General features: G+C 33.5%; 1 protein-coding gene across 1 annotated transcript in view; it reads right to left on the reverse strand.

Annotated features, from left to right (window-relative positions):
* Window positions 1–18,626, reverse strand: part of LOC149577595 (ABC transporter B family member 20-like) — a 62,101-nt gene that overhangs the window by 27,225 nt on the left and 16,250 nt on the right. The window contains exons 5-10 of the mRNA XM_089824593.1: window positions 4,459–4,718; window positions 4,013–4,323; window positions 3,666–3,886; window positions 3,222–3,562; window positions 1,769–2,559; window positions 1,393–1,634 (exon numbers count right to left, since the gene is read on the reverse strand). Coding sequence (XP_089680719.1) covers window positions 1,393–1,634; window positions 1,769–2,559; window positions 3,222–3,562; window positions 3,666–3,886; window positions 4,013–4,323; window positions 4,459–4,718 — 2,166 coding nt within the window. The remainder of the gene's footprint in view (window positions 1–1,392; window positions 1,635–1,768; window positions 2,560–3,221; window positions 3,563–3,665; window positions 3,887–4,012; window positions 4,324–4,458; window positions 4,719–18,626) is intronic.

Genomic DNA, 18,626 nt, shown 5'->3' on the forward strand with positions numbered 1-18,626 from the left:
TTGTAAAATACCCCAGGCAATGAGATAAATAAAATAACACTAGGGCCAACTGAAATTTATAAAGCGGCAATTACATATGGACCAAATTATCTCCTACTTATCAATTACATAAGGGCCAAATTAATTTAAGGAAATTATTAGTAAAGTTCCCAGGTAGTGATTCTTCAAAGGTGAGTTGACTAACATTTACTAGGGTAGGATTACTTGGCAGCAAATCCTTAATTAAGAGCCTCAACAGCATCGTATTATTCAAGTGATGCTTCCTTTGGAAAGGATGTGATGATAACAAAGGTTTTGTCTTTTCATCTCACCATGGAAGATATAAAAAGGAGACTGACTCATTTGTGAAGGCATCAACTGATCAAAGAATAAGTAGAAAAGGACTTAAGTAACCAGAATTGAACTACAAGTGGAAATAAATATTTGATAGCAGCAAATAGATTAAACGATAAATTCTGTGAATAGAGTAAATTAAAGGTATATGCGTGTTCATGTCATAGTGCTACTTGCAGAATTATTGATCTTTGTGTGCAATCAAAATGCTTGACTTTATTATAAATATTTACAAATAGATTCATATAATAAACCATTTTAAATTGACAGAAACAGATTGCAAGTAGGAAGTCCGGCCAGCCTTCCGAGATCAAAAGAGGTAGAGGAAGACCAGCTTTCATGCTCATATCAAGCACGTTACCCCAAGTTGAAGTGGACATAAACCTTCCATGTTCTTAGACTTTAACAAGGAGGACGACTAACCCTCAAGGTGAACTAAGAGATGGAAAGGCGACCAACCTTCCATGCTCTCAGAATACATGGGTGACCAACCTTGAGAATATGGTCTCGCAAACATTTCAAAGAATTCCTAATGAGATCATTATAGGAATCCACATTGGAATTGTGATTGCCTTAATTGGTATTTAATATGAAGAGTGTTTACAAGATATCATGGATGCATGATGCATACTATTGCTTAGTCAAGACTCAAAGCAGATATTACATTGCCTTATAGTTTAATGTCAATTTACAGTGAATAATATTGTATCCACGACATAAACCAAGAATTCTCTTAAAGGGCATTTCAATTGGTAAATTGATATTCTTAAATGTTTTACATTTTTTTATTTTTAACGAAATTATGGTTTAGGGAAAAATTTAGGAATATGCCAATAAGGGTCATTACACATACCTTATTAGAGAAAATAATTGTTGTTCAATTAAATTTTTAACAGGTGATGCAAACTACAAGAGGCTTGAACATATTAGCCAACCAGCAAAAATAAACTAGTTAGCATTTCAATTTTTTGAGTTGGCTAGAAAACCTAGGTCTCTGATTCAAAAAATAAATTCCAAAAATTCTTTTTAAAAGCGTGTTTGGTTGAGTCGAAGGCATACCTGTGCAATTGCGGAAATAGTCAAAAGGGGCAATGTACCCAAAGCTACAAGAGCTACTCGCCATTCTAGCAGCATCCCAATAACAACAGCAACAATGACAGCTGTTAAATCCTGAATTAAAATAGAAAGGCGGTTGCTAAATGCAGCACGAACAAAGGTGGCATCATTTGCCAAATGCATTGATAATGCATCTGCACTGTTCTCTTCCTCATCAAACCAGCCTACTTCGTTTCGCAACATTGCTGTAAACAGAAAAAGTAAAAACTCATTTCCCCTCTATTTTTTTAAGATATTCTAGCAGCTTGAACAGAATACATGTAAACGAATATGATATTTTGTGATTCATCCAACGGAACACAGAAATACTATATTTTACCTGAAAACATCATTCTTCGAATGCGCTCCGTCATTTTCTCCCCCATAATGCCAAAGTAGAAATGTTGAAGAAAGTTTGCAATCACAGTCACGAGACCCATACATGAGATTACAAGGCACCACTTATTCACTTCATGCCGGAGGTGCCTACCAGATTTTCCATAATAGGCCTCTGCTACCTGGACAAGAATGTATGCAAGAAGAGGATTAAATGAACCAAAAATAGCTGCACCTATGCTACCCAGAAGAGCATAAAGCCATTCAGGCAAGCTCAATTCTGCTAGTCTCCATAAAGATGGAGTACTAAGATTTTGTGCTTCCCTAGCATCTCTCTGTTCCATATGTGTCTCCTCAAAATCCGAGAGTGATCTGCTGAAGGTCTTCGAGTGAGATCGTTCATTTTTAGGATCAGATGTCAACAGTGGAGACACAGGAGACTCTGGATCTGAGTTATTTGATGTTTGTCTCTGAATAGCATGCACATCTAGTCTTGGCAATGAAGGCAAAGATGCTTCAAAGCTATCCTGCCTTGTCAAGGAACTCAAATTTTCTTGCACATCTGAAGAAACCCCATTTTCTATCATCTGCTCAGAAGGTGGGCTCTGCAGCTTAGGAGAATCTAGTGTAGTATTGCTAGCCTGATAATGACCTAACCCATGAGCACCATGCTGTCTTTGAAGAGATGGTGACTTGACCATCCTAGGTGAAGATGGATCTTGCTGGCTTTGACTTGCTGACGGATCCTTTTGTATGTGGAAAGTTGCAATCTCCTTGTAAGTCCTGACTGGCGTCCTGTAGAAAACGAAACAGAAAATATAGTAAACCAATATTCTCATAGTACACTGCTCTATAAATGCTAGAAAAAAAGTTTTGAGAATATCTTAAACAAAGGAAACATTGACAGAAAATAAAAGGGATCATATAACACACGGCAAAAAATATGAATACCCAGCACAAAACAAAGATTTTCAAACCTGGATATGTTATTTATTCCCCATACACACAAAATTATTATTGCTGTTGTTATTGTTATTGTTATTGTTATTAATGTTATTTGAAATTTTGCTTTTGGATTCAATTGTGAGTGCGTTTTTTAGCATCAACGTTTCTGAGTAATCCATCATTCGGATGAGAGAATATAAGAATCACAGAGTGCGATCTGAAATGTTGATGCTAAAAAACACACACACAATCGAATCCAAAAGCAAAATTTCATATAACAAATAGATTGTGGAAATCTGATAATGCTAATTAATGTTATTGTTATTGTTCTTAATAGTTACTACTATTATTATTGTTTTTAATGCTGTTCTTATTTTTATCATTACTATTGTATTCTTCCTCTTATTATGAACATTTTTTTCTTTTTTTCAATATTAAGTTATATTCTCAAAAATCACGTTTGATCCAAGGATCTGCTTATCTTAAATATTTAAAAAGTAACCATCCAATACCTTTTTGGAGGTTTTGCTGCCTCTTCACACCGAATAAGTTCGGCATACAAGCCATCGGCAGTTAATAACTCCTCATGTGTACCCATTTCTACAAGCTGGCCCTCTTCCATGACAGCAATATAGTCAGCATTCCTTATCAGAAAAAGGCGCCGAGCAATGATGATTGTTGAAACACCCATCATCAGTATATCAAGAGCTTCCTGAACAGCTCGTTCTGCCTCAAAATCAAGACCACCAGTGACTTCATCAAGCAATAAAATGCGAGGTTTGCAAAGCACAGCTCTTGCGATTGCAAGCTTTATCTTTTGTTCTTCTGTCAGGATTAAACCACCACTACCAACCTGCAAAATGAAACCTCTTAAGTATTCAACCAAATGGAATATCCTGTTAACTGACAGCACAGTTCCATTCTCAAATGTTATTTAAGTGAGTTACGCAAGACACCTGGGTTTCATATCCTTTAGGAAGTGAACTGATAAATGTATGGGCATGTGCAAACTTTGCTGCCTCTTCAATTTGATCAAAAGTTGCAGATCGCCCATAAACAATGTTCTCCTTAACGCTCAAACTCAGGAGAGCAGGTTCCTGTGTTACCAATCCTATTTGGCTTCTTAACCATTCAATTTTAAGGCTTTTAATATTCTCACCATCTAGAAGAACTTCTCCTGCAAGGATATGCCAAAGGCCCAGAGCTAATGTCAAGAGTATTTCAAAAGAAATGATAAACACTTTTAAAATGAATTCAAGAGGCAGCATTGCCAAAAACAATTTGATAATGCTTGTAAACCCACCTAAAGTAGGATCATAGAAGCGCTCCATAAGCGGAATTATGCTACTTTTCCCTGATCCATTTCTACCAACAAGTGCAACAGTTTTTTTGGCAGGTATTGTTAAGTAAAAACCACTTAAAATAGGAATATCGGGACGCGATAGGTAACTGAAATAGACATTCCTAAATTCAATATTTCCTTGCACACTGTCCAAAGTCTTTCCCTCTTGATTAATGCTTGCAGGTGACCGGCTTATCATCTCATAAAGCCTATATGCAGCAATCCTGCCTTGCTCGAATGAATAAAAGTTTGTAGCTGCTTGATTGAGACCACTGGAAAAAAAGATATAAACACAGAGTATTAAGAAACAATGCACAACCAGAAAAAAATTGACATAACTATAATGCCTTAAAAAGCATACACAGATATAGATAAATATTAAAATTGTTAATTTAATTTATGCTTACAGGCCACTTAGAATTATAGCAAAAAGAGCTGTAATAATTTCTCCACCATTGGCTTTTCCATGTGAGATCAAGAACCTCCCGAACCAAAGTTGCAGTGCGCACGAGCATATGGCAAGCCCATACGTAAATCCCAGTCCAAGTCCTTGTACAAGACTTATCTGGATACCATATCTCAGTGTAGCCTGGAGTGAAGTTGCATAAGAATACTTTGCTAATGTCTCATTTGTGTAAGCATAAAGTGTTCTCACATATGCTATGGCCTGCAGGGATCAATTATAATAAGTTATTTACAGCTATACACAAAGGTCTGCTACATTCAGCTAGAATTGCCAACCATTAAAAAATTTAACCCACAAAAAAAAGTAAAACTAAAAAGATTTTATGTTCTATATTGTCATGGATGTAATGTCTTCTTATTGCAACACATGCACCAAAAGTAGAAACCCACTTAAATCATGATTAAGTTACAGACCATGTTCACTATCAGTATATTGAATCACAATTCTTGCATGAACATAACTGCTATGTAGAAATGCAAAACTTCTACGCCATGGGTTTAGAAATGATTTGGGTAAAATCAAAATGACTTGCAACACCTAAGTGAACCATGTGCTTAATGAATGTCTTCTTAATTCATTCATATCAACAAAAAGCCAGAAAGGCATTCCAGAAGACCAATTAAATCATCATTATATTTGCAGGTGATGATCATTATCAGCATTCTATATTACAGCTATTGCACAAATTCTATGTTACTGGTTTCTCGGCTAAAAGCCCCAATTCCAGGTCTGACCCAACCCAGTTTGGATTCCTACTCAATGCAGCCAGAAGATTGTACAACTGATGGCAAAATCACTATGGTTTCATCCCAAATGAATCCGGACAAACCCAGAATAAATTAAGATGCATTTTCATGAACACTGCAGGGAACCCATGGGATTTTTAACTCCTTTGTACTGTTTGGTGCCATTTACCTAGGATCACGTTGGGTTAACTGAATGGAGGCTAGCACAAAAAATTTTAAAAATTGAAAGGTTGCTGGTTCTTAACACAAAAGGTGCAAATTACAGGTTAGGGTTCGGCCTCAGTCATAAACAAATGTCTTGGGTTAAGAATTCATTTAGCTTATAATATTACAAATTTTGTAAGAATTGCTAGAGTTACAAAAAGGATGTAGTGTGTAAATAGGAAGCATAATACTTCAAATCCATCTAAAACAAAATATGTGCAAAAAAAACAGTCTGCATTTAGTCTATTAATGCTGCAAAGATGTGTTAATTTAGTTTTAAATTGTTACAATTTAATATAAATTATATTAGATTTTAATTTAATCTATTAATATATTCAAGTTTAATGTAATATACTAGCACTTGCACCAACAGAGGAGCATTAGTACACCGATAGCAATTTATAATTTATTTAGTATTTTGAAGAGTTGGAGAAAAGTGAACAAAACTGAAGAAGAACAATGGAAAAAAACTGAAAAGTGATCGTATAAAATTTAACTTTCATAGGTAACGCTTGGAAATGTCTTTTGTATTATAAAATATCAACTTGCCTCTGCTTATGGAACAATATGTGTCTTGTGCCTTGAAAATGATAGCCTGAGCTATCACATATTAGCAACTACAAGGCAACAATTATGATTTGCTATTGATGGAGGAATATTTGTCTCTCTGAATCACTAAATAATAAAAATGCTAATAACATCCTAGGGTATTTCTAAATTTGCCATAATTTGAGTTTGTAAGTCAAAGAGCAATCTAAATAGCCTGTGAGCACCTATACGAATTCTTTATAGATGTCAAACATGTAGGTATTGTGAAACTTTAAAGACTTGTCATAGAAAAAATAAGCAAATATAATTGAGTGTGCTACATATGTCTACATGGTTTATTTAAAAGCCCTAGTTTAACTATAACATGAAATCAACTCTAAAAGTAACTTCAGATCTTGTTATCTACAATCATTTTATTATTTCTCAATCATTTTATTATTTCTTTTTCAGTAGTTGTCTTATTCTTTTTGCATGTGTTTTTTTAGGTCTTTTTAGCCTTGTTTTCACCGAAGTGTTCTCTTTTCCTTTCCTCAATTTCTCTAATTTACTTTGTTGCTTTTTTTATTTTATTTTTTTTATAAAAAAAAATATTTTTTCCTTCTCCATTTTAAGAGCAACCTTTCTTCTCTCCCCTCTTGATTCGTTTTGTTTTATGATTTTTTTTGGATTCACAACAAACCATTTTTCTACCCTTAAGAGTTCTATTTCATTTTATGATAAAAAAAACACAAAAATACAATCATTTTGTCCAATCATTTTTTTTTCTAATATGTTTGTTTAATTGTCCAATCTATAATTCTTATTCACATCTCAAATTCTTCAAATTTGTTATAAGCATTTTTGTTATAATCCAATATTTTATTTCTATTATATCCTAATTAGTCAAAAAAATTGCAAGCATAATAAAATGAAATTTGAATATTATATTGTAATTGATATGGTAGTATTATTAATCTTTATATTGTATTATCATATTTATTAATTTGCCAACAGTGGTATGTTGTGATGGTTAAGTCATTGTGTTGTTCTCACCATCAAGGTTCAAATACCACTAGAAATGAGGTCCCACAGTTATGACCTGACCAACTCATAAACCCAAATCAAAGCATTTTCTCCTCTTTAAACTATATATATTCATTAATTTTTTATTATTATATTAATATACAGGTATGTTATTCTTTATATTATATTCTTACATTCTTCTTCAGGAATAAAAGCAAATTTGTGAAACTCACTTTTGAAAGATTAGGAACAACTTATAAAGATGTTATTCTTAATATTATGTTCTTACATTCTTCTTAAGCAATAAAAGCAAATTTCCGAAACTCACTTTTGAGAGATTAAGAACAACCTATAAAGAAATAAATTATATATGAAATTATAGAAAAATAGATTCTATCATGTTTAAAATGATTGATATTAAAAGTTTATTTATTTTTATTAATATATGGATTTTATCATTTCTTATTGCACATATTAAAGAGTTTAGATTATTAGACTATAGTTTATATAATAATATTATTAATTATTATATATTATTATCATATTTATTACTTTTTAATTACTATTTCATTATATATTTCTATTATTCCTAATATTTATTTTTATATTTTTCCTACACAGTTAAAAAAATAAGTTTATGAAACAAGTTTTTTATGAGATTTAAGAAACAACTTCTAAAGATATGAATTCCAAACATGAAATGATAAAGAAGTAATTACTAATTATCTAATGACTTTTAGACTTCCTGAATTATAAACAAAATTGAAAACTTAAACACAAAATATTCTTTTTTTATTTAACAATTATACTTTTTCTTTCCTAAACCAATTAATTTTATATTTTGATTAATGTCGACTGTTAATACCGATAGGCATTCTACAATGACAGAATGGGTGGAGTGGAATGGTGTGTGTTTTAATATTAACTTTGATCTTTCTAGGTTAAATTTGACAACCATGTACACGTCAATTTTTAGAATTTAATTATATACAGAATATAATTTTAAAAATAATTTAATAAACATAAAATATTTGTTAAAATTATAATGTTTGGAGATATAAATCATCATTTTTTTTTAAATTAAAATAAAAAAGCTTAAGTTAGTAAAAAAAAAGCAGATAAAGAACATATAAATAGTTTTGAGTGTAGTAAATTAAATTTTAATCATTTTGTCGTACATATCTATCAACATTTCTTTAGATAGATTTATTTAAGATATCTATACTAGTCTAAAACCCTTTATAGAATGGAAAACAAATTCTATACCAAAATGTACCATAGATAAATTAAGTCAATATTTAACTGAAGATAAAATGAATATCCACACAAGTAGGCCCAGGCCCAAAAATAGCAGGTGAAAAAAAACAAAAAAAATGATAATTGAAATTAGAATTTATACTAAGAATTAAAATTGATTGAACATCTACACAATCCATTTATTTCATTAAACAAAGTGACTTCTTACTTTCACCCATTATCTCCAGCTTCATAGTCTTTAAAATTTATGCTCAGAAATCTTAAAAATTTATAGTGATCACCTAAAACGTGTTGGATGTGATTCTCTCATAGAAGAGAAAATCACTGAATGTCATGTAGAAGTTTTAAGATGCCATCTCGATGCACAGTTTTTGTTTGGGGGTAAAATAAATTTAAAATAATGTGTCCAAAACTCGTCAGGCAATTTCGACACAATTTTTTCCAATACACAACAAAACACAGCATTAACTTTTAAATGGAGTGAATTGTTTTTCCAACTAATTTTCTGCCTAAAAAGAACAAATCCAATAACAGAGCAGGGTATTTGGGTTTGGTGTTTTTTCAAAGTGTTTAGTTTCTTCTGTTGTGTCCATATCATGAAGAGGAGATTCCAGGAGTAAAGATGTTTGTTTATAAATTATATATTGTGCAGCAAACCTGTCCTCAGCTGCCATGATCATTATTTTTCCGGTGTCGGATAATGCTTTTCAATTTGAGACTCGAGGAAATCCCGGCGGAGTGTTCTTCACCGAGAAATAGCGTATCGGCTAATTATTGTATTTTAATTTATATATTTATATTTAATATAATTATATTAAGCTTCACTCCTTTAGTTTTTATGATATGATGTCTAAATTTTATATTATTTAATTAGATGTAATCATAGTAACACAGGGACACGTGCCCCCCCTTTTTGCCCCACGTCCTGGAGACAGGGACGCACCTGGGACTTGGGGACTATGTTCCCCTGTCCCCAACGTCGCCACTAGATTCTACCACCTCCACCGAGGATGGGGGATGTCCAAGTGTTGAATATTTGCTTATTCGAATATTTATGTTCAATGTTCGATGTTCCAATTCAATGCAATGTTCAAGTATTTACTCTTTTACATCTTTATATCTTATATTGCAATACACCTTTTCATAACTAGCATTTTAAGTACCATATGTATAGTATATGGTACATACAACCCCTCCCATCCCAACACCGTCCCCCCACCATCTCCTGCCACCCCCAAATAAAGCTCCTTTGTCTCCCAGTCCTTCTATCCCCCCACCCCCTAGGGCAATGTAACAATGGATGTAATATATATAAATTTTAAATTTAATTCCTTCTTTTAGATAATAAATGTGTATATACTTATTGTTTTTAAATGTTTTTTATTAAAGAACCCAAAATAAACCCGACCCTTGATTTTCGTTTGGCCAAATCAGCAGAACAAACCAGCAAACTCAAAGCTGTACCAGTACTAGGATTGGTATCTAAGTGACTTAGCCGAAACCTAATTGTCATGCAAAATGCCAAAAATAGAAAACTTCTATGCTTTCGAAGATGGTTGAGGAAAAATGATTTGTGAAACATAAGTGAACCATGTTGAACCATGTGTCTAGCAACAACTACCCGCTTTAACACTAGAGATGGCTATTAACTTTTCTTTAGAGCGCTAATATAATTATTTCCGTTCACCAGGATAACATCAACGCTTAATTTTGTAAGTACTTACAGTGGGTGAATACTCCAGCATGGAAGTTATTCATTAGTATACACAGCAGCCTGTGCCTGGTTGGATTGGTAAGCTTTCTCCTGCAAAGTTAGAATACATGTTCCACTAAACCCCAGCAAAACATAATACTTTGTTTTGCTTGGGCCCTTTCAACGACGTTGAAGTTTGATGTAAAAATCATTAATCCATTTCAAGCTGCTTATAATGTGCATGTAGTTTGGGTGTTAGGGTGCATTTTACATTATTTGGGAGTTAAGAGTTTAGCATACTATCAAAGTCTATTTCAATCTTGCTGCTTGTATTTGCTTCTATATTACAATGGCAGTTCCTTCTAGCTATGTTGGGCAACCCCACTTAAAATCAACCAAAGTTCACCTTAGTCAAGACATGAAGAAATGGTAGAGCAGAATCCAAATCATGAGACATATATTGGATAAGTAGTTGGGGTGGTCAGAGATATACAAACTCACACAACCAAGTGAAAGCCCGTCTGTGTTCCATTCCTAGAATAGAAATCAAAGCTTGTCTACGGAAGAATGGTGTACCTGTGCAGGTGGGAACTCATAAAATAATAGAGTATATTAGATAGTAAAAGATAACAGATGTAACAGTTGTGTCAAGGGGGAGGAGGAGGTCAAAGAGGCCCTACACTTGCCCATATCATAGCATCATCCCTAGCATTGTGGTAGAGAGACGTGTTTTTTGAGAGAATTAAAAAGATTCCACTAATGTGGAGAGAATGAGGGGGCACTAACAAGAGCATTTCAAAATGTGTAATGTCCCCTTCTAAGATATCCCTGAACTTGCCCAAAATTACAATTCCAACAAATGCAATTTATTTACAAATAGAAGTATACAATAAATTACATAATTGTAATGACAATCTAGAGAAAGTCCTGATTTAGGCCTTTTAAACAATATTAAGTACCATCAACACATTAATATCAAGAATCCATGATTGTATGCTATTAATCTTTATTAAAACAGTGTATTGCAAAATCGTGCATATCTATTTCATAGATAATTTGTGAAGTCAACCATATTAGCAATCCAATGGAAAAGCTTGATAGAATATTGGGAGACTATCTTTCCTTGACCAAGCCAAAGGGTACGGTATGAACCTCTGATCCATTCAGCCGCTTGGCCCACAAGTATTGCAAGACCTCCAGTCCATCCATCTCAGGGTGTTGTGCTTGCTGAGGGAAAACCACTACCGCCGCTTCTTCCTAGTTGTGAAACAGTTTGCATTGGTTCCAAGATGGTTCTAGGTGGAAATTAGGTAAATTATTATGTAACCTATATTTATGTCGAAATACAATAATTTTTACATACCAATTATTTCCCTTAATATTATAGACTGCTGTTTTTAATTACGGCGGTTTATTTCTGATTCTTATCCAATTCAAGCTTGATTATTCTATTTTCAATGAACGCATTGCCTTGTCTAATCATAGTTCCTTCCTCTTTAGTTGTGCTTGCTGAGGGAAGACCACTACCACTGCTTCTTCCTAGTTGTGAAACATTTTGCATTGGTTCCAAGATGGTTCTAGGTGGAAATTAGGTAAATTATTATGTAACCTATATTTATGTTGGAATACAATAATTTTTACATACCAATTATTTCCCTTAATATTATAGACTGCTGTTTTTAATTACTGAGGTTTATTTCTGATTCTTATTCAATTCAAGCTTAATTATTCTATTTTCAATGAACGCATTCCCTTGTCTAGTCATAGTTCCTTCCTCTTTAAACACGGAGTGAGAAGAAGTCACTCTTTTCCATATTCTTGCACCCCCTCCAAAACAATTGCTCCCCTGCTGTATTGCAATTCTTTGATTAGTTATCTTTTGTTTATTTTTTGGAACCGCTGGCCTTAATTGACCCTCTTTAGAATCGCTACTCTTTTTATCAAGGATGGAGGCAGTGAACTAAAGTTGAATACACTGTGATTATTACTATCATGGCAAGGGCATGACATCCTATTTAAACTAGATTGGCTTCTTTTATTTCATTATCTAGGACTTATTTAAGGCTATGATCTGGTTTTAAAAAGCAACAATCTCAAAGGTCAGGACATGACAAAATGAGACTACAGAAATGGTTGGTCATACAGTTCAAGATGTATCTATGCAAATGCCTTACCCGTCAATGTTATTCAATCACCATATTTCCAGGATTTGGACAAACATAAATCAGGCTACAAAGGGGTTCAAAAACCCAAATAAAGAGAAGGTGTTATGCACTTTAATGTCAAAGGAAGTTAAAAACATACAGACTTTATCAGCCCCCATCAAACAGCCACAGAAACAAATCGGGGTGTCCATCATTTCCAATGAATAAAATAATGTCAAAAACTACTAGTTGATTCGCATGATTGATGTGTGTTCAAAGGGCGATATTTTTGAATGTCATGTCTTGTAAGGGGTGTTAATGTTTTGTAGCTTTGGTCCGATAAACTCTAGTGAATATATATATATATATATATATATATATATGAGATGAACATTAATATATATATTTATATACAAATACATTTTATTATTATTTATTTATTAGAGAAGGAGATAATATTAAGTTTATATATATAATATTATAATGATTAATATTATGAATAGACATGTCCCTGAAGAGACATGTCTATTCATAACTCATTCTCCATATAATATTCATAGCTGCATTTGGAAAGCATATACCACTACTGGCAATGTCATTACACTTACAGCGATCCTGATAATTTAACATGGTATCAGAGCCGAACTGCAAGTGTAAAGAGAGATTGAACATTTGAATCTGCATCCACATTCAATTTAAATCTAATTTATCCATGAAACTAACATGAACTGCAAATTAAATCTCATAACTGCAACTGAGGAAGAGCACTTTCATCAATGATAGCATTGGTCTAAGTGCAGTTGAGAGCTTAGTTGATCAAAGCATATTATAGGAATACGGTTGAAGCTAGTTATCTCCTGAGCTGCACAGAATATTTCTATCTCTAACTAGTTCATCAAATTCCATCTCTGATTACTTCCAGCATCTTTGAGAAGCAAACACCCGAGACAATGATAAATCTGCCACATTCACTGTTTGTCATAGTTCAGGCCACTTCATTTATCATGAGCGTGATTGAGATTTTAACATGACAAAGCATGATAAGAAAAAGAGTTTGTAACAGCGAATCTAACTGCCACTGTATGAGATGATTTCATCCTGTGTGACCACTAAGGTGGCAGAACCATTATTAATGTTGCCAAGAGCGAAGGCCTTATTCGATAAAACTGTAGTAGACATGGAAATTCGAAATGGGTGTCAATGATGATTTGAAAGACAGCGCAAGAAGACTCCATTACTTTGCTCGATCCTTGGAGATTTCATTTTCATACATAATGGTGCAGATCAAAAGTATGGAGGAGATTCATTTTCATACATAATGGTGCAGATCAAAAGTATGGAGGAGATTCATGAAGTACTTGTTTTGACTCCTTGAATGCGATTATGCCGGATAGACATGATCCTCGAAGGCTCAAGTATGAGAAATATTCTGTGAAAATCAGACACCAAATATGAACAGTCAGTTATCACTGCCAACGAAGATACATTAACCCTAGAACTCTCATACTATCCTATGTGGCATACACAGTGTGAAATGGGTGTCGATGATTTGAAAGACAGCGAAAGAAGACTCCATTACTTTGCTCAATCCTTGGAGATTTCGTTTTCATACATAATGGTGCAGATCAAAAGTAGGGAGGAGATTCATGAAGCGCTTGTTTTGACTCCTTGAATGTGATTATGCTGGATAGACATGATCCTCAAAGGCTCAAGTATGAGAAATATTCTGTGAAAATCAGGCACTGAATATGAACAGTCGGTTATTAGATTAACTCTAGACCTCTCATACTATCCTATGTGGCATACACAGTGTGAAACGTTTTGAAAATCAAATGTTTCTTTACCGATTGAACGTCCAGTCACTATTGCTCCATTCGAGTGTTAAGAAGTGGTGGAGGTGACCTTGCAGGCCACATTATAAAGTGGTGCCCGATTCTTGAAAGGTAAGTATGATGTTTAATGTGCTATTTTTTTAATTTATTTTTTGGGATATAATCATCAAATAATATGTTTAAAATATAGATTATATATATATTGAGGATTGAATATATGTATATATGCTCAAATTATATTTTTTAATTAGATATTTATCTATATTTTATTGGAATGATCTTTATATAATTATGCAAAACTATTTATTTTGTAGACTCTCTCTCTTATTTTATTTTCAAGAGCTATGTGCCTTGATCTTTTCCTTCGAGTGTGTTATTGCTGGAAGAGGGAGATTGGAGTCAAAATTTTCAATAGATGCAACCTTGAAAGAGAGGAAGCAGATAGAGGAGATGGCTCTGTCAACCTTTAGTGATCTTGGGCGTATTGATCTTGGGCGTATTGATTAAGAGGGAGTGAACCATGTCGAAGATGGATTCTCCTGTAATCAATAAATTGTAGCAGTCAAGAGGATTGTGATTCCTAAATATTCTTCACGACTATATGGGCCTACCTGTGTATATCATGAGGAAGTGACGACTTAAAAATGATTATCACTTATTTGCATGTCATTGAAAGGTGACAATCTTTCAATAACTTAATCTATTATGAAGGATATCTTACAATATCTATGCAGATCATGATAGATGATACTTTGCATGATGGAAGTTTATATGGTATGCATTATGAGAATGCGAGTGCACATACCTTATAAACACTTTGAGTACATGGTGAATGGTATGCAAATTGATGTTCAGGAGGCCATTACACAGAGTACTTGGTGAATGTCAAATAAGTTGACTTAAGTAGGCCATTACTCACAATACTTGGTGAATATCTTGAAAACTTGACATTCAGGAGGCCATTACTCGAAGGCACCTAGTGAATGTCAAATGAGTCGACATTTAAATGTCAAATGAGTTGACATTCGAGAAACCAAAATGTCAAATGAGCTGACATTCAATTTTCTTATATTACACTTAGGTATTATATGGTTGTCTTTATCATCCCTAGCTAAGAGGGAGTGTTAATGTTTTGTAGCTTTGGTCTGATAAACTCTAATGGAGATATGTATATGTATATATATATATATATATATATATATATGAGATGTACATATATATATATATATATATATATATATACACATACATACATTTTATTATTATTTATATATTAGAGAAAGAGATTATATATATATATAATAGACATGTCTCTTTTATTCATAACTCATTTTCCATATAAATATATTGATAGCTGCATTTGGAAAGCATATACCAATACCGGCAATGTCATTACACTTACAGCAATCCTAATAAACTAACAAGGGGGAGGTGAAGGATGCACAATATATGGCTAACATCCTCATATGATACTCCAAAGAGATTCACAATGTTATCTAAGTTGACAAACAACACAAAGAATTGCATAGCATTTAGTATGTTGGTTGAGTACAATTTTCACATATATCTTGAACAACTTGTATCGTCCACTCACTCAGCCTTGTGCCACAAAGTTGGGCAAGAATATAGAATGGATCAAATAAGCCAAAGTTGAGGCCGAATGTTAGATTAATATTGTTATATTTCTTATCTAAGGGTCACTTAATGTACTTTGCTCAGTTTAAATAGTTTAGATTTCTGCTTTCAATTCATAATTATTTCATTTAAAAACAAGTTTCTTGTAATTCCTTTAAATGGCGCATTTTATCTCCATTCTCAATACAATGGATTACCATTGTTAAAACATGATAGCATCGGTCAGAATTCAAGGATAAACTAGCAAACTGTATGCATATGTGTGTGCATGTATGTATACTAGTTCATCATATGAACTGGTATACATGCATACACACACTTGGACAATAAATTATCTTGCCATAAAATTCATTAGGATCATCCTTGCATTAACTAATCAACCTAAGTATGAAAATCTGAGCAACCAGATTATTGTTATCTCTTGGATCGGACTGTACATTCCTGATCTATATCGATCATATGTGCATCAAGATGGTTCGTGTAATATGATCCACTACATTAATCAGATCAGAGGATATGAATGAACTGTTTAGCATGTAATCATACCCGATAACCATCGGGTGCATTTGCAAAATGCACAATGGTTAATCCACAAACTATCAGTGTTTGTTTATTAATTAGAATTTGCCTTTGTGTCTCTTCAAAGAGACATTTGCCTGAACAGTCGCATCCATTTCTCCTTATGTCTTTTGATGGCACTATATATGTTGACCGATCACAAAGAGGAGATCATCGAAAACAATAAATGAACTCTCTCTCTTTAGATCATGATTACAGAGCAGATCTATATATATAGATATTCAGATTTATATTACTGTGATCACATTGACAAAAGGAAGATAAACTCCAAGCACTTGCAAATTTCATCTGCAAGACAATACAAACAAGTTAGTAATCTGTTCTCTTCATATTATCAAATATATCACAGTCTGACAGTCTGATCCTAAGTTTAATTTTCATTGACAACCATTTCATGGTATCAGAGCAAGGTCTAACTTTAGGCAAATATTTTCTCACAAAAAATTGTGGGTAATCCTGAATGATATTTTTTTGAAATAACAGTAGTTTCTTAATTCAATCTTTTTTTGAATTAAAGATTGAAAGTTTATTTCATCTATACATTGCAGAATTTCACAAAGCAGAACCAAGGGCTTTCTTTGCTCAAGTCCTTTTGGGTTTATTTGGAAAATCATGGCCTGGGTTTTTATATTTTCGTGCAGATTTTTCCTCAAGACAAATTACAGCATATAAAGATTTTGCTAGAGTTGTTTTGCGAGCATTTTCGAGGGTTTTTTATTTGTGCAAAGCCTTTTCCTCAAAGCAGTGGGTTCACATTCAAAAGCACGGTGTTTCTACTAAGCAATCCATACTTTTGGCGCTGTTTTTATTCCTACAAATCACATGTTCGCGTCTTTCTTAGGCCTACAATGATTTTTTCCACCGCAACCCATCTCCCTCCTGCTTTTTTGTGTAACAACGAATTTCTTTTGCAAACGAAACTTTTCTGCATAGGCATCTTTTTAACTTGTGGATACTTTTTTCCAAACCCACAGCTGGGATCTTCTGCCTTTTTTTTAATTTTTACAAATTTAAGTGTCATTCTAAAGACCTAGGGTTTGCAAATAAAATAAAAAATTGTGTTCTATTTTATTTGTTTATTGAAAAAAAAACCACATGAAAGTGTCGTGTGATTAGTTGGATCACATTGTACTTGGTAAAGCTACTTGTCTCACTGTGGCAAGCAAAGATCAGGACAAATTTAATAATTAACAATCAAGAAGCACTTATGCTCATCAAATTATAGGTTGTCGATGACATTCTTCCAAAACTGTCATTAGGAAGATAGTTGTAAAATATTGGACCCATTTCAAGGATCGCCATGAAAAGTCAAACAAGGACAAAGCATTCTTTATGAAGAGTATGTCAAACTCCATTATGATAAATGATAAGTTGTCTTTGTAGTAGCAACTTATGAAGATTAAGGATATTCGTGATTAACAAGAGCCATTGGTCGCAAGATGGAAGAAGATGTAATGGTTATAATGCTAAAAAGCTAATTATCATCCTACAAGCAATTCATCGAAACTCTCAACATTACATCCATCAATGTTGATCTCAAGTTTGATGATTTATGCAACAAGCTACTGTAGTGGGATAGGTGGAAACACCAGTTTGGGAGCAGCCAACTGTCGTGGAAAAAGCATTTACTACCAAAGCAAATGACAAAGGCAAAGGCAAAGACAAGTTTGTTTAGCAAAATGAACAAAGCAAACACAAGGAGAGTTTCATGATGGTAATCAAATGTTTTTATTGTGGTAATCTTAGTCATATGAAGAATCAACAATTAGCTAACAAAAAATCCAACTGAGGATGGTCTTAACAGAAGGCCCATGTTACAAAGTATAATAAGCAAGAGTCTACATTTAATGCGTTCATGGCCAAAAGACCAGCAAACCATGTCAAAACAACGTCTAAGTACATTGATTTTGGAGCTTCTCATCACTTCGCACAAAGAAAACTGTTTCACAAAGTACAAACCATGCTCTAATTCAATGATCTTTTGCTGACAAGGACAAGTTCAGATTACCTATAGTGGCAAAATTTTGATATTTCTCAATTTATACTATGTTCCAAGCATGGAGCTCAATTATCTCTTGGTGAATCAACACGCAATTGTTTGAAGTTGAGTATTGTCTTCAATACAAACAATTATCATATTGTTGACAAAAACTACAATTGTTGTCGGCCACAAAGATCAAGGACCTTATTGACAATGGAGAATCTCAAGAAGTTGCAATGGTTACAAAGAATTCACCATTAGTTCTCTTTGAAATCAGCAATATGATCACCTCAACATATATCTCTCAGTGGTTTAGGAGAGGGGCACAAGGCATTTGCGGAACTTATCAACCGGGGAAGCAACATTGCACTCCCTTCTCAAATATAGAGTCTTGATGAGGACCCAAAGGCTTTCAAACAATTCATGTGAATGTTTGTGGATCAATGAATACTGCATGGACAATGGTGCTATGTATTTTCCAGTGTTA

Source organism: Cupressus sempervirens, chromosome 1 (assembly GCF_028749045.1).
Source record: "Cupressus sempervirens isolate cs-2001-9-10 chromosome 1, ASM2874904v1, whole genome shotgun sequence".
Lineage (NCBI taxonomy): Eukaryota > Viridiplantae > Streptophyta > Pinopsida > Cupressales > Cupressaceae > Cupressus > Cupressus sempervirens.